The sequence below is a fragment of the Zosterops lateralis genome (assembly GCF_965231275.1).
Source record: "Zosterops lateralis genome assembly, chromosome: 13".
Classification (NCBI taxonomy): Eukaryota; Metazoa; Chordata; class Aves; order Passeriformes; family Zosteropidae; genus Zosterops; species Zosterops lateralis.
In genome coordinates this window covers 2069848-2089808 of record NC_139773.1, presented here as the reverse complement: position 1 = coordinate 2089808, position 19961 = coordinate 2069848, and the positions used below count along the sequence as shown (strand labels likewise).

General features: G+C 56.3%; 1 protein-coding gene across 1 annotated transcript; it reads left to right on the top strand.

The window, feature by feature from the left end:
• Positions 1–90: 90 nt before the first annotated feature.
• On the top strand, positions 91–18467 carry STRA6 (signaling receptor and transporter of retinol STRA6). Its single transcript, XM_083871064.1, has 18 exons — positions 91–218; positions 3955–4110; positions 4932–5010; positions 5371–5456; positions 6128–6267; positions 6355–6521; positions 7084–7200; positions 7843–7910; positions 8483–8559; positions 9410–9471; positions 10421–10598; positions 12409–12484; positions 12732–12865; positions 14072–14189; positions 15064–15165; positions 15910–16073; positions 16801–16938; positions 17712–18467. Exons 2-18 carry the CDS (start codon positions 3989–3991, stop codon positions 17888–17890), a joined length of 2007 nt encoding a protein of 668 aa, XP_083727190.1. The 5' UTR covers positions 91–218; positions 3955–3988; the 3' UTR covers positions 17891–18467.
• Positions 18468–19961: the final 1494 nt, after the last annotated feature.

Genomic DNA, 19961 nt, shown 5'->3' with positions numbered 1-19961 from the left:
CCTCCTCCCGGTCCCCACAGAGCTCGGCCCCAAATCCGCCGTGCCGGGATTAAATCCCCCGAGCGCGCGGGTGGCCCCGGGCCAGGGCTCCCTCCCGGCCATGCCCGGGATAAAGTTCCCAAGGTTTTCCCGCAGCTCCCGGACTTTGCGCGGCCCTTAGCCCGAGCCCGGCCGAGCCCGGCAGGACCCCGCGCCCGGAAGGAGGAAGGAAGGAAAAGGTAACTCCGGGATTGGGGAATTTTTTTTCTTTCCCCGTTTTTCCCTCCCCCTTTTCTTGTTGTTGTTGTTGTTGTTTCGTGTCCCGGCTCCGCGCTGGGAATTCGGGATCGAATCCTGCCCTGGGGGGGGGACGGGAATTCCCCAAAAAATCCCAATTCCGCCCCCCAGCTGGAGTTTAACTCCCGGATTCCCTTTTCCCTGGGGGCTGGAGCATCCCAGGATCAGAAAAATCGCCCCCCAAAAAATCCCAATTCCACCCCCCAGCTGCGCCTTCACTCCCGGTTTTCTCTTCCCTGGGGGGATGCAGCAACCTGTGATCAAGAAAATCCCAATTCTGCCCCACCAGCAGGGATTTCACTCCCAGATTCCCTTTCCCTGGAGTCTGCAGCATCCCAGGATCAGTGAAATCCCAAAAACTCCCAATTCCGCCCCCCAGCAGCACCTCCACTCCAGTTTTGTTTTCCCTGGGGGGATGCAGAATTCCGAGATCAAGAAAATCCCAAAAAAATCCCAATTCCGCCCCCCAGCAGGGATTTCACCCCCAGAGGACCCAAATCCTGCCCCAGGAGGTACTAGAATTCCCAAAAATTCCCAATTCCACCCCCCATCAGGGATTTCACTCCCGGTTTTCTCTTCCCTGGAATCCCAGGATCAGCTTTGGGAATTCTGGGGATGGGGAACCGCGAGGGTTTTGGGGTGGGATGGGGAATGGGGTTGGGAAATCCCTCAATCCCTTGGGACGCCGCTGGAGGTTGGAGAGCTCCGGGGCTGGAAAAGCTGCTCCGCTTCTTCCAGAGGGTTTTCCCAAAGGAAAAAAACCGGGAGAGGCTTTGGAGGGTTCGGGACCCTCCGCCCCTTTGTTCCCAGAGGATTTTTGGGATCATTTTGGGGCCAGATCGCTGAATTTGGGCGTTTTGGGTGCGGGATCAAATCCTAAATCCATTTTTGGGGTTTGCAGGGAACAGGAATGGAACAAGAGGAGAGATTGGGGTTATCCCGACCCTTCCCGGCTCCCAGCAGCTCTTTTTGGGATGGTCTTGGGGCTGGATCACTGAATTTGGGGGTTTTGGGTGGTGCTGGAGCAGGATCAGCTCCCAAATCAATCTTTTGGATTTGCAAGGATGGGGAATGGGAATGGAATTCAAGGAAATTGGGATTATTCTGACCCTTCCCAGCTCCAATCTCTTTTTTTAGATCATTTTGGGGCCAGATCACTGAATTTGGGGGGTTTGGGTGGTGCTGGAGTGGGATCAGCTCCTAAATCAATCTTTTGGGATTTGCAGGGACGGGGAAAGGGAATAGAATGAGATTTTGGGATTATCCTGCCCCTTCCCAGCTCCCAGCAGCTTTTCTTGGGGGGATAATTTTGGGGCCGGCTCGCTGAGTTTGGGATCAGATCCTAAATCCACTTTGGGATTTGCAGGGATGGGGAATTCAAGGAAATCTGGATTGTCCTCCCGGCCCAAAGAATTCCCTGGAAAATCCGGGGAATTGTTATTAAAAGCTGCATCAGGAGCTGGGAAGTCCCTCCTGGGTCCCTTTTCCTTTTCCCAGTTTAACTCTGGGATCCCAAAACTCCTGGGAAATGGGGGAATGGGGCCGGGCAGGAGCTTTTGTGGGGCCGATCAAAGGCCGGGCCTTGTTCGGGAGAGGTCACCGAGAGGAGCAGAGGGATCGAATTCCAAGGAAAATCCCGGAGCTGGGACGGGCCGGGCCCGGAATGCGGATCCCGCTGGGCTTTGGGCGCTCCCGCCTCTTTTGGGGGATTTTGGGAGTCAGGGGGGAGCTGAGGGATCCAATCCCACGGGCAGGGACAATTCCTGGGGTGCTCTGAGCGCTCCAGAGGCCGGAAAATCGGGAATGAGGGGCTGGAAATTGGGAATGAGAGGCTGAAAATCGGGAATTAACTCCTCTCTGTGTCCTGGGAGGATGGAAAAAATGAGAACTCCCAAAGCCCATTCCCAGCTCCCAAACCCCATTCCTAAATCCCAAACCAACATCCCAAAGCCCATTTCTGCATCCCAAAGCCCATTCCCAAATCCCATAAGCCCATTCCCAGTTCCCAATTCCCAAACCCAATTCCCAGCTCTCAAGCCCAGGATGGGCTTTGAGATGGGATCTGGGATCGCTGGGATCCCAAAGTGGGCTTTGGAATAGCTGGAATTTGAGACGGAGTTCAGGACTGCTGGGATCCCAAATTAGGATTTGGGGTTTGTGGGATCCCAAACTGGGATTTTGGGATTTAGGACGGGATCTGTGATCACTGGGGTCCCAAAGTGGGCTTTGGGATCTGGGATGGGATTTGGGATGGCAGAACACCCTGACCAGGACCATGGGGTGAGGGGGGACTCTGATTCCCGGAGGATTTTTGGGAAGGGAGGCACAAATCCCGATTTCCCATCCTGGCACTGAGCAAAGCCCTGGGAAAGCTGCCGGGGACAGGCGGGGACAGGCGGTGACACTGGGGACAATGGGGACACTGGGGACAATGGGGACACTGGGGACAGTGCCACTGCTGTGTGGCAGCTGCGGGGACCTCTCGGATCCGTCCCAATCCCGAGGGAATCCCGGCCCTGGAGCAGAGCCAGCCCCGAGTGTCCTCTGGGGACACTGGGGACATCCCCGAGCCGTGTCCCCAAACCCTGGAGTGTCCCCTGGGGACACTGGGGACTTCCCCGAGCTGGCCCTGGGGTGTCCCCAAGTCCCGGGATGTCCCTGGGGCTGCTGCCACTCCCCCTTGGGGACACTGGTGACAACCGTGATCCACCCGTGGGCTGTCCCCAGGGTTGTCCCTGGGGCCACTCCTGCTGTCCCCTCACAGCCCTGGGGACACTGGGGACATCCCTGAGCTGTCTGTGGGATGTCCCCAAGTGCTGGGGTGTCCCCCCAGGGCTGTCCCTGGGGCTGCTCCTGCTGCCCTTTGGGGACACTGGGGACATCCCTGAGCCTTGTCCCCAAACCCTGGAGTGTCCCTTGGGGACAGGGGGGACATCCCCGAGGTGTCCCCAAGTCCCGGGATGTCCCCAGGTCCCGCAGGTGACATCTGGGGACATTGGGGCTTGTCCCGGCCCCAGACTGGTCCCGGCCCTCCCGCCTGGGGACAGGGACAGTTCCCCGGTGGCCCTTGGGGACAGCGCCGCTCCCGCCCCTCCCTGGCCGCGACCTTTGCGCGGCTTTTCCAGCCCGAAAAATTCCTTGGAAAACCCAAACAAAGGCCGGGAGCGACTCCGGGAGCGGCCCTGGGGATCCTCCCGGCTCCGGGAAAAGCGGGAACCCCGCCGGGAATCCGGGATAAACCGCGGGCACCGGCCCTTCCAGACGGCTTTTCCCGGGCTTTATTCCCATTTTTCCAGCCCTCATCCCTCTTTTCCCAGCTGCTCGGGCACTTTCCCAGCCCCCATCCCTCTTTTCCTGGAGTTTTTCCCACTTTCCCAGCCCCCATCTCGCTTTTCCCAGCTGCTCTCTCACTTTTCCCAGTGTTTATTCCTGCTTTTCCCGGCGTTTTCCAACTTCTCCCGGCACTTTTCCCACTTTCCCAGCCCCCATCCCTCTTTTCCCGGTGTCTATTCCTTATTTTCCAACCCCCATCCCACTTTTCCTGGCGTTTTTCCCAATTTTCCCAGTGTTTATTCCCGTCCCCACCCCCCTCTCCCCCCATCCCACTTTTCCCGGTGATTATTCCCATTTTCCCGGTGTTTTCCCCACTTTTCCCGGTGTTTATTCCCGATTTTCCAGCCGGCTCGGGGCTCCCGGCGGGGGAGGGGCGGCCATGGCCTCCAACGGCTCCGCTGGAATTCGGGATTGGCCCCCGGAGCCGGGAATTCTCCTGGATGAGGAGCTGGGATCCGACTGGTACATCTACGAGTCCACGGAGCCCACGGCCCAGGATGAGTGAGTGGCCCCAAATGGCCCAAAAATGGCTCCCAAAAGGCCCCAAAGTGGCCCAAAAATTGTCCCCAAAAGTCTCCCCAAAATGGCCCCAAAATGGCCCTGAGTGTCCCTTTCCCATGGAGCAAATCCTGGATTTTTGGCCCCTCAAAATATCCTGAAATTTCTGGTCATTCCCAGATTTATTCCCAGATTTTTTAGGGCTGGAATTTTTGGGGGCTGCCAATAAATCATTCCCTGATTTATTCCTGGACTTATTTTTTTTTCCCCTCTAATAACCCCAGGATTTTGTGTCCTGGTAAAATTCCCTTTCCTAAGGATGAGCGAATTCTCATTGGGAAAATCCCGATCCTATAAAGATTTGGAGACAGCAGGAATTTTTTGGGATGCCTGGAAAATCCCATTTTTCCTCTGTGACCCTCCCCTGCTCCCATTTCATTGGAACTGTGGGGTTTGGGAAGGGCTTGGATGGGATTTTCCCTATAAATTATGGGGTTTAGGGACTTTCCCTATAAACTATGGAATTTAGGGATTCCCACAGGGGATTTATGGATTCAGGAGGTTTCCATGGGATTTATGGGATTCAGGGATGCCCACAGGGGGTTTTATGGGATTCAGGGCTTTTCTTCATTTTCCCATTGTTTTTCCTGGCCCTTTTAGGGTTAAACCCACCAAAATCTGGGATTTTTCCTCATTTTCCCAGATTTTTCCCAACCCTTTTAGGGTTGAACCCAAATCTGGGATTTTCCCCCATTTTCCATCATTCTTCCCAGCCCTTTTAGGGCTAAACCCACCCAAATCCAGGATTTTTCCCCCTTTTCCAGCCTTTTTCCCGATGAAATCCCGGAATGCCACCCCACGATTTCCCCCCGAATGTACCACACCATCATGGCTCCCATTTCCGTGAGTATCCGCCCCAAATTCCCATCCCAAAACCCCAGGAAAAAAACCCGAAAACTCCTCCATTCCCACATTCTGTTCCCCACCCGGAGTCCATGGATTGGATTTAGGGCCGGGCTTTGTCTTGGATGGATTTTCCACCCTAAACGATCCCAGAATTCTCTGATTTCCCAGATTAATTCCCTGTGGGACAAGAACTCCAAAATTCCTCCCAAATCCTTCCCAGCACCCTTTTCCATAGATTTATGGGATCTCCATGGAATTCCACCATTCCCAGACCCCTTTTCCATAGATTTATGGGGTTTCCATGGGGATTCCAGCATTCCCAGTCCCTTTTCCATGTGTTTCCCACCCCTTTCCCAGCTGGCCGTGATCCTGGCCTTGTCCTTCCTGGTCAAGCGTCGCCGACTCCGCCAGAGCTGCTGGAACGGAGTCCCGGGATTGCTCAGGTACCGGGATTCCCCAAATCCTGCTGGCCCCACCCTGGAAAGGAAATTCCCAAAATTCCACTGGTCACCGGAAAAGGCTCAGCATTCCCAAACCCCGCTGATCCCTGGAAAGGGCTTGGAATTCCAAAAATCCCACTCATCCCTGGAAAAGGCTGGGAATTCCCAAAATCCTGCTGATCCCTACCCAGAAAGGGTTGGGAATTCCCAAACCCCCTCTAATTCCTGCAAAGGGCTGGGAAATCCCAAAACCCCACTCATCCCTGAAAATGGCTTGGAATTCCCAAAAACCCCACTGATCCCTGCAAAGGACTCAGAATTCCCAAAATCCTGCCAATCCATCGAAAGGGCTTGGAATTCCCCAAATCCCACTGATCCCTCCCTGGAAAGGGCTTAGTATTCCCAAACCCCCGGTCATCCTTGAAAAAGTCTGGGAATTCCCAAAATCCCACCGATCCCTACCCAGAAAAGGCTGGGAATTCCCAAACCCCACTCATCCTTTCCTGCAAAGGAAATTCCCAAAATCCCGTCTCATCTCTCCCTGCAAAGACCTCAGAATTTCCAAAATCCCAGTGATCCCTCCCTGGAAAACGCTGGGAATTCCCAAAACCCCGCTGATCCCTGGAAAAGGCTGGGAATTCCCAAATCCCGGATTCCATGATCCCTCATTCCAGCCCCGGGGATCTCCTGGGGCAGGACGGGCCCCGTGTCGCCGCCGCCGCCGTCTTCGGGATCCTCTTCTCATCCCTGTGCCAGCTGGTGCTGGACCCCGACCCGCTGCCGCTGGTGTCCCCGGCGTCCCCCGCCGCCCGCGGTGAGGCCACCGCACCCCCGGGTCACCTCGGGACGGCCCCGAGCCGCCACCCGCGCTCATCCTGACCCTTCTCCCGGATTTCCGCAGAGTTCTGGAAGATCCTGGCGCTGCTGTACTACCCCGTGTTCTACTTCCCGCTGCTGGGCTGTGCGGGGCCGCGCCACTGCCTGGGCTACGCCACGGGCACCCTGCTGGCCTGGGGACACTGCGGGGCACAGCTGGGACACCGCCTGCAGTGTCCCCTGGCGCACAAGGTGGGTGTGCCACTGGGGGGGCACCGCTGCCTTGTCACCTCCCCGAGTGGCCCTGAGGTGTCATCAACTCTTGGAGTGGCCCCGAGGGGTTGTCACCTCCCCGAGTGGCCCTGAGGTGTCATCAACTCTTGGAGTGGCCCTGAGGGGTTGTCACCTCCCCGAGTGGCCCTGAGGTGCCGTGGCTCCCTGGCCAGCTCCCAGCATGTCCCTGCAATGTCCCCTGGCTGGGATGGTGGCAGTGACTCTGGGTGGTGGCAGTGACCCAGTGTCCCCAGGAGTGGTGGCAGTGACCGCGGGCAGTGACAGTGTCCCTGTGTCCCCCCAGCTGCACCGGCTGTACTCGGCACTGTCCCATGTCCCCAGGGGCGGTGACAGTGTCCCCAGGTGACAGTGTCCCTGTGTCCCCAGATCCACTGGCTGTACTCGGCGCTGTCCCATGTCCCCAGGGGCGGTGACAGTGTCTCCAGGGGTGGTGACAGTGTCCCCATGTCCCCGTCCTGCTGTCCCATGTCCCCAGGGGCGGTGACAGTGTCCCCAGGTGACAGTGTCCCTGTGTCCCCAGATCCACCGGCTGTACTCGGCGCTGTCCCATGTCCCCATCCTGCTGTCCCTGGCCCTGCTCAGTCTCTGGTACCCGGCCCGGCTCATCCGCAGCCTCCAGGACACCCCAGAGCCGCAGGTACCGACATGGGAATGGGGAGAATCCTGTGGGAATGGGAGTGGGACTGGGATCAGGATTGGGATCAGGATTGGGATTGAGAGCCTGATTGGGATCAGGATCCAGAGCTCTGCATATTCCCCTTCCAGCTCCAGTGCTGGGGGCTCTCAGTTGATATCCCAGGACTGGCACCGGGAACTTGGGGACAATCCCCATGGGATCAGGATTGGGATTGAGATCGAGATCGGGATTGGGATCAGGATCGGGATCGGGACTGGGATTGGGATCTCCGCGTGTTCCCCTCCCGGCCCTGTCTCCAGGCTCTCAGTGGCTGTCCCCAGCCTGGCAGCGGGAGCAGAATCCCCTCTGGAATGAGCTCCTTACACAAGAGGCTCCGGCATCAATGGCCCCGTTCAGGCTCCCCCTGGTTCCCGGATAATCCCCGGCACCCACCAGGGGCTTTGTTGGGAAGGGAGGAGGGAACACCGGGAGAGGCCTGAGGTGACCCTGGCAGTGGGAACGAGGGGTTCCAGAGGGGTTTGGGAACGGATCATTCCCACTTTTCCATACCCACATGGCACATTCCATATCCCACTCGGGCTGGGGAATTCCTGCGGAAGCTCTGCCCTCCCCAGATCCACCCCGTTTTCCATTTCCCCCCAGCTTCCTGGGAAAAGCTATTACAGGACATACCTCAAGGCCGTGCTGTCCAAGCGGGGCCAGAAGGGGAGGTAAGGACAGCAATTCCCATTCCCAGCAATTCCCATTCCCAGCAATTCCCATTCCTGGCAATCCCCATTCCCGGCAATTCCCATTCCCAGCAAATCCCATTCCCACCAATCCCCATTCCCAGCAAATCCCATTCCCACCAAATCCCATTTCCAGCAATTCCCATTCCCACCAACTCCCATTCCTGGCAATTCCCATTCCCGGCAATTCCCATTCCTGGCAATTCCCATTCCCAGCAAATCCCATTCCCACCAATTCCCATTCCCACCAAATCCCATTTCCAGCAATTCACATTCCCGGCAATTCCCATTCCTGGCAATTCCCATTCCTGGCAAATCCCATTTCCAGCAATTCACATTCCCAGCAATTCCCATTCCTGGCAATTCCCATTCCTGGCAATTCCCATTCCCGGCAATTCCCATTCCCAGCAAATCCCATTCCCACCAATTCCCATTCCCACCAAATCCCATTTCCAGCAATTCCCATTCCTGGCAATTCCTATTCCCGGCAATTCCCATTCCTGGCAAATCCCATCCCCAAAGGTCAGGAATGTCCCCCCTCCCTCCTCCCACAGCTCTACCAAGCTCGAGGAGAGTCTCTGGTCCCGGATCCGCTCCTACCTGCACTCCTACATCTACATTCCTGAGGAAGGTGGGAAAACCCCATGGGATCGGGGAATGCTCTGGGTTGGGGTTTATGGATCAGCCGGGACATTCCCAATATCCCAACCAGGCCTGGCTTGGAGCTCAAATCCAGCCATGCTTGGGGCAGGGATCCATAAATACCTGGAAAAGGGGTCTTGGGAATGATGGGAACCCTGTGGAGGCCCCATAAATCCATGGAAAAAGAGTCCTGGGAAGGATTTGGGAGGAATTTTGGAGTTCTTGTCCCACAGGAAATTAAAATTGCTGAAATCAGGGAGTTTTGGGATTGTTTTGGGGGAAAAAGTCCTCCAAGACAGAGCCCGGCCCTAAATCCAGTCCATGGACTCCGGGTGGGGAATGGAATGTGGGGATGTGGGAGATTTGGGGTTTTTTCCTGGAATTTTGGGATGAGAGTCTGGGATGGGAATGATGGGACCCCACAGAGGTGCCATTTCCATGGAAAAAGGGTTCTGGGAATGCTGGGAATCCCATGGAGGCCCTATAAATCCATGGAAAAGGGGTCCTGGGAGTGGTCCTGGGACAATTCCAGGCAGTTTGGGGCATCCATGGTTTTCCTGGGAACACTTGGCCAGGGAAGGGTGGGAGCAGCCGGGGCAGGAGAAGGGAATTCCTGCTCTGAGGGATGAAATCCCGGGAATGCTGAGCCACTCCTGGCCCTTCCCATCCATGGAGGGCAGGGAACGACCCAGAGGTGGCACCTGAGTTCCCGTGGGACATCAGGACGGAGCCATCCCTCCATTCCCAACTCTCCATCCTGGAATTCCCCATGGAAATCCCATTCCGGGGTGTTCCCTCCACAATCCCAATCCCGACCCCTCTCCCATTTTCCCCCCCAGGATTCCGGATCCCACTGATGCTGGTGGTGTCCGTCACCATGGCTGTCATTGCTGTCTACCAGGTGACACCAGGGACATTCCCATAAATCCATGGAAATGGGTCTGGGAATGATGGGAACCCCATGGAGGTGCCGTCTCCATGGAAAAGGAGTTCTGGAAATGATGGGAACTCTATGGGGGATCCCAGGGCTCACCGACATTAAAATCCCTTTGGGAATTCCATGCTTCTGAGGCGCTGCTAAACCCTAAATCCCCAAACCCCACAGGATCCGAACCCCGAATCCCTAAACCCCATGGGATCTGAGCCCCAAACCCCTCAATCCCAGGGGATCCAAGCCCCAAACCCCTCAGTCCAGGAAGACCCGAATGCCAAATCCCTAAACCCTGTAGGATCTGAGCCCCAAATCCCTCAGTCCTGTGGGACTTGAGCCCAAATCCCTCAATCCCACAGGATCCAAGTCCTAAATGCCTGAACTATGTAGGACCCAAGCCTCGAATCCTCAATCACTTGGGATCTGAACCCCAAACCTCTCATTCTCATGGGATCTGAGCCCCAATTCCCCCAATCCCTTGGGATCTAAGCCCCAAACCCTTCAACCCTGTGGTATCCAAGCCCATATCCCCCAATATCTCGATCCCACAGGATCCAAATCCCCCAATCCCACGGGACCCAAGCCCAAATCCCTCAGCCCCACAGAATCTGAGCCCCAAACCCCTCAACCCCACGGTATCCAAGCCCCAAATCCCCAAATCCCTCAACCCCGTGGGACCTGAGCCCCAAATCCCTCAGTCTCACAGGACCCGAGCCCCAAACCCCCAATCCCCCGGGCCCCACGCCCCAAACCCCCAATCCCCCGGGCCCCACGCCCCAAACCCCCCATCCCCTGGGCCCCACGCCCCAAACCCCCAATCCCTCGGGCCCCACGCCCCAAACCCCCAATCCCCCGGGCCCCACGCCCCAAAGCCCCCATCCCCCGGGCCCCACGCCCCATTGGGCTGTCCTGTCCGCAGGTGTCCCTGCTGCTGCTGCTGTGTGTGGTGCCGGCGCTGCGGGCGGTGCGGGCAGGGCTGACCAAGGAGGTGACGGTGCTGCTGGTGCAGCTGGGGCTGGTGCCCGCGGCCGGGGCCCTGCCCGGGGACATGGAGCAGGAGCTGCGCACCGCCCGGCACTACCTCTGGGCGCTGGAAGGTGACACCCGCGCCGCAACGGGAACAGGGGGGATTTATGGGCCTTCCGGAGGGTTCCGGAGGGTTCCTGGGCTTTGGGGCTTTGGGGCTTTGGGGTTCCTGGGTGGGATGGGGAGGATTCCAGAGGGATTTCTGGAGGATCCCCAGCCCGGAAAATGGGATGGGGTGGATTCCAGGGGGATTTTTTTGGAAAGATTCCTCGCCGGGAGGATGGGATTGGGAGGATTCCGGAGGGATTTCCAGAGGTTTCCTGGCCCGGAGGGTGAGACTGGGAGGATTGCTGAGGGATTTTGGAAGATTCCTCACCTGGAGAATGGGATTTGGAGGATTCCAGAGGGATTTCCAGAGGATTCTCCTCCCAGAGGATGGGATGGAACGGATTCCAGAGGGATTTTGGGAGTGGCTTGTAGGGATGGGGGAGATCCCAGGGGAATTTTGGGAGGATTCCTCACCCAGAGAATGGGACTGGGAGGATTCCAGGGGGATTTCTGGAGGATATCCAGCCCTGAGGATGGGATGAGGCAGATTCCAGGGGGATTTGGGGATGATTCCCCAGATTGAGAATGGAACTGGGAGGATTCCAGGGGGATTTCAGGAGTGGCTGGCAGGGATGGGGTGGATTCCAGGTGGATTTTTGGAGGATTCTTCACCAGGAGAATGGGATTGGGAAGATTCCAAGGGGATTTCCAGAGGATTCTCACTTCAGAAAATGAGATGGGGTGGATTCCGGGGGGGATTTCAGGATTCCTGGCCTGGAGAATGGGCCTGGGAGGGCTTCAGGGGGCTTTGGGGAGGATTCCTCACCTGGAGGATGGTGAGGGGCAGATTCCAGGGGGATTTCAGGAGTGGCTGGCAGGGATGGGACAGATTCCAGGGGCATTTTGGGAGGATTTGTCACTGGGAGGATCAGACTGGGAACATTCCAGAGGGATTTTGGGAGGATTCCTCTCCCAGAGGATGGGACTGGGAGGATTCCAGGGGGTTTCAGAGCAGCTGGCAGGGATGGGCTGTGCCAGGCTGGCGCGTGCCAAGGCGGGAACAGACTCCGGGAACAGACTCTGGGAAAAGCCGTTGGGAAGAGCCGGAGGGAAGAGCCAGAGGGAAGAGGCAGCAGATGCTGCAGGCTTGGAAATCTGCTGGAAGCAAACAGATGGGCCCCGGATCCCTGGAGAGTGGAAATCCTTGGATGGGGGGATGAGGGAAGAGCAGAGAAGAGGGAATAGCAGGGATGGAGGGAGAGCAGAGATCAGGGAATAGGGATAAAGGGGTAGCTGGGATCAGGGAATAACAAGGATAAAGGGATAGGAGGGATGAGGGAATTTCAGGGATGAGGAAATAACAAGGATCAGGGAATAGCTGGGATGAGGGATAACAGGAATGATGGAATTCCAGGGATGAAGGAACAGCAGGGATGAGGGAATAACAGGGATGAGGGATAGCAGGGATGCCCCTCCTTCCTTGGGATCCCACCAGCTCCAGGAAGGAATTCTGTGGCTTTTCCGGGATCCCCAAACTTCTCTCATCCTGTTTTTTCCCCTCCCTCCCTCCTCCTGCTTTCCACAGATCCCCTTTTCCCAAGGACCCTATCCCATCCCATGGATCCCATCCCATCCCATCCCATCCCATCCCATCCCACCCCTTTCCAGGGATTTTCCTGGATTTCCCATCCCACTGTCCCACCCATTCCCCCTTGGTGGGAAACTGAGGCAGGGGCAGATTCCCCCATCCCCGGGGCCCAATTCCCGCTCAAACCCCATTCCCGGTGTTATTCCTGAGCCCAAATCCCGGCATTTGTTCCCATTTTCCCGCAGTGTGCTACATCAGCTCCCTGGTGCTGTGCTGCCTGCTCACCTGCGCCATGCTGCTCCGGACACTGGGCATGCACAGGTGGGGCCCGGGAACATCCCCCAATTCCTGACCCCATTCCTGAGAATCCCGGCTCCATTCCCAAATTCCCAGCCCCATTCTTGATAATCCCAGCCCCATTCCCGATGTCCCCATCCTCATTCCTGACATTCCACATCCCCATTCCCGATGTCCCTGTCACCATTCCCGATGTCCCTGTCCCCATTCCCGATGTCCCTCCTGTCCCCGTCGCCATTCCCGGCCCGGGATTTATGGGGAATTCCCGCAGGTCCAACCTGCGGGCGCTGTACCAGGGGGCCGTGCTGGACGTGTTTTCCAAGGCCCACATCCTGCGCCCTTCCCGGGGGGCCGTGGTCTGCTGGATCAGCTTCTCTGCCTTCCAGGCCGCCTTCGCCTGCCTGGGTAACGGGACGGGGAACACGGCATGGGGATCTCAGATTTATTGGGGATTTAGGGGCAATTCCCCATTTCCACCCCCTTTCCCTTCCTCAAATGGAATCGGGCAGATTTTGGGAACACCGAATGGTTGGGAATTGGAAAAAAAATGGAAAAATAACTGGAAAAATTGGAAAAATTGGAAAAAATGGGTTGGGCATTCAAAATTAATAAAATCGGGATGGTGGATCGCAATTTGATTAAGGATGAAGTGGCCATTCCCCTTTTTCACCCCATTTCCAGAAGAGTTTTTACCTCCTTTTCCTCAAATGGAATCTGGTGGATTTTGGGAACACTGGACAATTGGGAGTTGGGAAAAACTGGAAAAATAACTGGAAAAATAACTGGAAAAATTGGAAAAATCTGAAAAATTGTAAAAATTGGAAAAAAATTGTGTTGGGAATTCAAAGAGGGGGAAGGGGTGGGATTATGCCAGGATAACAGAATTTTGAGATCATGGAATTGGGGATCCTGAGTTTATTAAGGATTAAGTGGCAATTCCCCATTTTCACCCCATTTCCAGGAGGGGTTTTAGTCCCTTTTCCTCAAATGGAATCTGGCAGATTTTGGGAACACCGGATGGTTGGGAATCAGGAAAAACTGGAAAAATAATTGGAAAAATTGGGTTGGGGATTCAAAAAGGGGAAAGGGGTGGGATGATGCCTGGGTAACGGAATTCTGGGATCATGGGATGGGGGATCCCAAATTTATTAAGGATTAAGTGGCAATTCCCTGTTTTCACCCATTTCCAGAAGAGTTTTTAGCCCCATTTCCTCAAACAGAATCTGGTGGGTTTTGGGAACACCGCATGGTTGGGAATTGGGAAAAACCAGAAAAATAATTGGAAAAATTGTAAAAATCTGAAAAATTGGGTTGGGGATTCAAAGAGGAGGCAAGGGTGGGATGATGCCTTCTTTTGGCTGGATCCCAAATGTTTGGATGGGAAAAGCTGTGGGAGTCTCTGGTCCTGGGCGCATTCCACGGGCTCCTTGTCCCCATCCCAGCCTGGATCATGCTGGGAATGGGGTGAGGGACCCCAAAAAGAGGGGAAATCTTCACCTACAGGAATGGTAGGGACAATCCCTTGGGAATGAGACCTGGTTTTGGGTTTTTTTATGGAATTTGGGGAATAAGAGTCGTTTTTCCATCCCGGATTCCCACTCCCATTCCCAGGTCTCCTGATCCAGCAGGTGATTTTCTTCCTCTGCTCCGTGGCCTTCACCTTCCTGGTGGTGATCCCGCTCCAGGCCGGCACTGGCTCCCTGCTCTTCGGGATTATCCGGAACATGTGGTGAGCAGGGAAGGGCTGGAGACCCCAAGAGTGGTCCTGGATGGGTTTGGGAGGCTCCATTTGGGGTTTGTCCAATATCAATGGAGGTTTCTGCTGCCCAGGGTGGTGTCCTGGGACATTTCTTGGTGCTTTGGGACATTCCCAGTGTCCATCCTGCTCATTGGGATCATCCGGAACAGGATCTCCTAGGAAGGGTTGGAAGCCCCAAGGAATGGTCCTGGATGGGTTTGGGATGCTCCATTTGGGGTTTTTTCAACACCACTGGAAGTTCCTGCCTGGGGCGGTGTTTTGGGACATACCCAGTTCTTTGGCACATTCCTGGTGTTTTGGGACATTCCTGGTTCTTTGGGACATTCCTGGTGCCTTGGGATATTCCCAGTATTCTGGCACATTCCAGGTGCTCTGGGACATTCCCAGTGCTTTGGGACATTCCCAGTTCTTTGGGACATTCATGGTTCTTTGGGACACTCCCAGTGCTTTGGGATATTCTCGGTGTTTTGGGACATCCTTGGTTCTCTGGGACATTCCCAGGTCTTTGGGACATTCCCAGTTCTCTGTGACATTCCTGGTATTTTGGGACATTCCTAGTATTTTGGGACATTCCCAGTTCTTTGGGACATTCACGGTTCTCTGTGACATTCCCGGTATTTTGGGACATTCCCAGTTCTTTGGGACATTCACGGTTCTCTGTGACATTCCCGGTATTTTGGGACATTCCCAGTTCTTTGGGACATTCACGGTTCTCTGTGACATTCCCGGTATTTTGGGGCATTCCCAATTCTCTGGGACATTCGCGGTGCTCCAGATCATCCCCATTGTTTTGGGACATTCCCGGCTCTTTGGGTCATTCCCGGTGTCCCTCCCGCCGTTCCAGGCCGTTCTGGCTGACGCTGGTGGTGGCCGTGCTGGTGCAGCATCTCCTGGCTCGTTTCCAGTTCCTGGAGCAGCATTCCCTGCAGAGGGAGCTCACCAACAGGTACAGGGACACTGCCATCCACTGTCCCCATTTGTCCCCAACTGTCCCCCAATTGTCCCCAGTTGTCCCCAATTGTCCCTGATTGTCCCTGATTTTCCCCAGTGTGGGCCTGGTGGGAATTCCAGGCTCCCATGGAGGTTTCTCCAGATGTTGTGGGCTGGATTCTGGCGGGGTGACAGCGGTGAAGGTGGTCCTGCTCCACTGGCCCCATTCCCAAGGCTGGGAAAGCCCCGATCCCCCGGGGTGGGCTGGATGGGGTCGATCACCACAGGCAGATGTCCCTCACGCCCATGTGGTGTCACCACCCAAGGTGACACAGGAACCCAAGTGTCCTCCTGGTGTGGCCATGGTGCTCTCTTGGAGCCAGTGTCCATCCCAGGCCACCAGCAGATGTCCCTCACTCAGACATGGTGTCACCCAAGACCAGGGTGACACAGGGATCCAAGGGTCCTCCAGCTGACATGGTGTCACCACCTGAGACAAGGGTGACAGGGACCCAAGTGTCCTCCTGGTGTGGCAGTGATGCTCTCCCTGAGCTGGTGGCCTCCATCCCAATATTCCCACTCCACCCTTTGGCCAGTTCCTCAATCCCCGAGAAGAAAAGGAGCTCCTGATGTTTCTCCAGGAGCCTGGGTGGCCGTTGGCCTCTCCCAAAGGGATGGACCCACCTCGGCTGGACACGGGCGGTGTGGGCTGGCCAGAGTTTTCCATGAAGGTCCATTCCAGGATTTGTGTCCCTTGCAGGCGAGCCCTGTACATTATCACCTTCCTGCTCTTTCCCATCAACGTCCTGGTGGGCGTCCTGGCCGGAGTGTGGCGCGTGGTCATCTCCGGCCTCTACAACTCCATCCACCTCTGCCGGCTGGACATCAGCCTGCTGCACCGTGGCGTGGAGACCTTTGACCCAGGTGGGGCAGCCCCAGGTCACCGGGCCACCAGCGGGGTCCCTGTCCCACCATGGGGGGTGGCACGGGGGCCTGGAGCTGCTGGGATTGAGGGTGGCCTCAAACGTTGGAAATGGGACACCTGGAGCTGGTGAATTCTCCTGATTCCTGCTTTTTATCCCAAAAAATGAGTGGTGACCTTGGAGCTTCACCAGTGGTCACCTCGTGTCCTGGGAGAAGGAAGGAAGGACCTCAGGCCTTCCCCTGTTATTCCTGCTGGGGTTGAGGGCAGCTTGGAAATGGGACAACAGGAGCAGGTGGCTTCTCCCAATTCCTGCTCGGTCCTGGTTTTATCCCAGAAAAAGTGGGATGAGCTTTAGGGTTTCACCAGTGGTTACCTCATGTTGTGGGACAAAGGAGAGGGGACCTCAAAGGACCTCAGGGGACCTCAGGCCTTGCTCCATTTTTCCCGTGAGATTGAGGGTGGCTTCAAACCATTGGAAATTGAACACCTGAAGCAGGTGGTGCCAGCTGGGTCCTGCTTTTTTATCCAAAAAACATAGTGGGATGAGCTTTGGGGTTTGCCCTCATGTCCTGGGATAAAGGGGAGGGGAGCTCAGGGGAGCTGCGGCTGGTCCCTGTTTGTCCTGCTGGGGTTGTGGGAGCACGGAAAGCAGAGCGGGACCCTGCCCTGGGCTCCGGGGTGGGAACGGGGAATGCTGTCCCTGCTGAGGGTGCAGTGTCCCCACAGGGTACCACACCTACTGCCACTACCTGAAGGTGGAGGTCAGCCAGTGCCACCCGCTGCTGAAAGCCTTCTGCCTGCTGCTGCTCCATCCCGGCCGGACAGAGCCGCCCGCACCACCCCGGGACGCGCTCCTGGAGGAAGGTGGGACATGGGGACACCACGGGGACCAGGGGGACAGGACACTCTGGTGACCTCTTGACGGCACCTCTGGTTGGTGTGGGGACACCTCCATCCCTCCATCTATTCCTCCATCCATCCCTCCAACCATCTCTCCCTCCATCCATCCATCCATCCCTCCATCCATCCCTCCCTCCATCCATCCATCCATCCATCCATCCATCCATCCATCCATCCATCCCTCCAACCATCTCTCCCTCCATCCATCCATCCCTCCATCCCTCCATCCATCCATCCATCCATCCATCCATCCATCCATCCATCCATCCATCCCTCCCTCCATCCATCCATCCCTCCATCCCTCCATCCATCCATCCCTCCATCCATCCATCCCTCCATCCATCCATCCCTCCATCCAAGGGCTGATCCCATCCCACAGTTGGCCTGGGGCTTTTTGAGGTGTGGTGGGATCTTGGTGGCTCCAGGGAAATGGGGTTACGCCTGGAATCTGGGAATCCTGGAATGCTTTGGCTTGGAAGGGATTATCCAGGGATGCTTCCCACTATCCCACACTGCTCCAAGCCCTGTCCAACCTTTCCTTGGACACTTCCAGGCATCCAGGAGCAGCCACAGCTCTGGGAATTCCATCCCATCCCAGAATTCCTTCCCAACACCGCCCACTATCCCCTTTCCCATCGGGAGTCCACCCCTCCGCACCCCACCCCAACCCCTCTCCGTGTCTCCCGGCGCTTTTCCAGGCCCTGAGGGCTGTCCCTGCTGCCCCCGTCTCCTTGCAGGGCTGCAGCTGACGCGGCCCGTCCCCGCGGCGGCGTGCGGGGCGCGGCGGCGGCGGCTGCGGGCGCGCTGGTGGGTGTCCTACACGCTGCTGCACAACCCCTCGCTGACGGCCTCCCGGAAAACCGCCCTGGCCGGCCCCGCCGCCAACGGCGCCCAGCTCGGCCTGTCCCGGCCCTGAATTCCCGGGATTCCCGTCCTCTCTCCATCCTCGCCATCCCCAGTGGGAATTTCGGGCTGTTCCCATCCCCCTTCCCAGCCTCCGGACTCTCTCCAAGGGTTTATCCCCAAATCCCAATGTCCAGAGGCGGCACCTCCTGGATGGGCCCAAGACATGGAAAACGCTCCCAGGATCCTGAAAATATTTTGGGATTCACTCTTGCGATGAGCCTGGTTCTCAGCAGCTTTTCCAGCCCTGGACAATTCCCAGGGAACTGGGAGAGGAGCACGGAGGGATTCTCAACCACCAGGAATTCCCCCTGGAGCTCCACATGGGAGAAAATTCCCATTCCCCGCTTCTCCTCTTCCTGATCCTGGCTCCATTTGGGCTCTGCATCCACTCCCAGGACATTTTTTTCCCCAGTTTTTGAAGGATCAGATCCCTCCCTGCTCCCTGTCCTCTCCCATTCCCGTTTTTGTGGCAATCCTGTGGTTTTCCAGGGCTGGGATCCATGGAAAGCCTCCCTGGGAAGTGCCAGGGCAGGAGAATAAACGGACACCTCATTCCTACTCCCGAGATGTGCGTTTTTCCCTGGATATTCCTGCAGCATTTGGGACCATCCCCGCCCCAAATCCAGTTGGGATGAACTCACCCAGCAGAGATTTTGGGGATCTGCTCCACCTGGGAATGTCAGGACCCAGTCCATGATCCCACTTGAGGCCCGTTTTATGGGAAAACCTCCCCCTCAGCATTCCCATGGTTTGGGAAAGGCCCTAAGGAGCAGCTTTGGGAAGGGCAGGAATGGGAATGGGGAATTCTGGGGATGAAACCCCAATGAGGTGGTGCTGGATCACCTCCTGCTCCTAAATCCTGGAATTCCCGACTTTTTGGGCTGAAACAGGCAGGCTCCTGGTGGCTCCTTCCATCCTAAACACCCCAAGATTCCCTTGGGAATTCTCAGCCCACCCCACACAGAGCTGTGGGATCATCCCAAGATTTTCTTGGCAGTGTCCAAATCTCCACTGGATCCCAAGGACCCCATTCCCTCCCTCTGGAATGTTCCGAGCACCCTCAGGGTGATTCCCGTGCTTTGGGGTTTCCTTGGAGCCTCCCCTCCCTTTTCCCAGGATTCCCTCCCAGCCCATCCCAGTCCCTGCAGCTCCAAAGGCAGCTGAAAATCTCTTTTAAAAAATCTCTTAAAAATCCCAAACTCCCAAAAATCCCTTTAAAAAAACCCTAAAAATCCCTTTAAAAATCCCTCCATCCAAAAATCCCTTTAAAACTAATTTTTAAAAACTCCTTTAAAACTCCCTGAAATCCTGTAGCAGCTCCGCGCTACAGGCGGGGCTGAATTTCGAGATGTGTTTTCACAGCCCCACCCAAGGCTCCCTGGAGATCCCTGGAATTTGTGGGGTTTCTGGGATAGCAGCAGCACCCTGGGCGGGATTTGGGATTTTCTTCCTCTTCCCGGTGGTTCCCAGGATTCCCGGGGATTTGGGATTTTCTTCCTCTTCCCCAGAATCCCGGCTCAGCTGGAATCCCCAAATCCACATCCCCATCCCTCCCATCCCAGCTGGAATTCCAGGAATCAATCCCCGCTGTTCCCAGGGGTCAGATGGAGGGTTAAACTCAGGCCCTGTGAAACGAACCCAAAACTTTCCCTGGGGCCACGGGTTTTATCCCACAGTGGGAAACATTTGTGGGAATGCAGAGAATCCACAGAGACCTCGGCTGTCACTTCCCTTTCCCTAAGGAATATCTGTCTGGATGAGGAACTTCCCTAAAATCCATTTGGATAAGGAATTTTGGCTCTGGAGAGCTCCAGGCTCTGCTTTTCCCAGCTGATTTTGGGGTCACTTCCATTCCTGGGCTGCTGCGGGGGGGGGGGATTTTGGGGTATCTCACATTTTGGGGGTTCCTTCTAGGATTGGTGGGGGGGAACAGGGAAATTTGGGGCATCTGAGGGGATTCTCCGGCACTGGGAAGGATTTGGGAAAGCTCCAGCACAGGGGAATTTGGGAGAGCTGGGAGGATTCTCTGGGACAGGGAAAAATCTTGGGATATTCCAGGATTGGGAAGGGTCAAGGATGAT

What these genes read in the sequence shown, in the direction of transcription:
- STRA6 (XM_083871064.1), top strand. Translation starts at nt 3,989, where the DNA reads ATGGCCTCCAACGGCTCCGCTGGAATTCGGGATTGGCCCCCGGAGCCG. An exon ending in CCATCATGGCTCCCATTTCC is followed by an intron (nt 5,011 to 5,370) that starts GTGAGTATCCGC and finishes CCCCTTTCCCAG; the next exon opens with CTGGCCGTGATCCTGGCCTT. An exon ending in CTGTCATTGCTGTCTACCAG is followed by an intron (nt 9,472 to 10,420) that starts GTGACACCAGGG and finishes TCCTGTCCGCAG; the next exon opens with GTGTCCCTGCTGCTGCTGCT.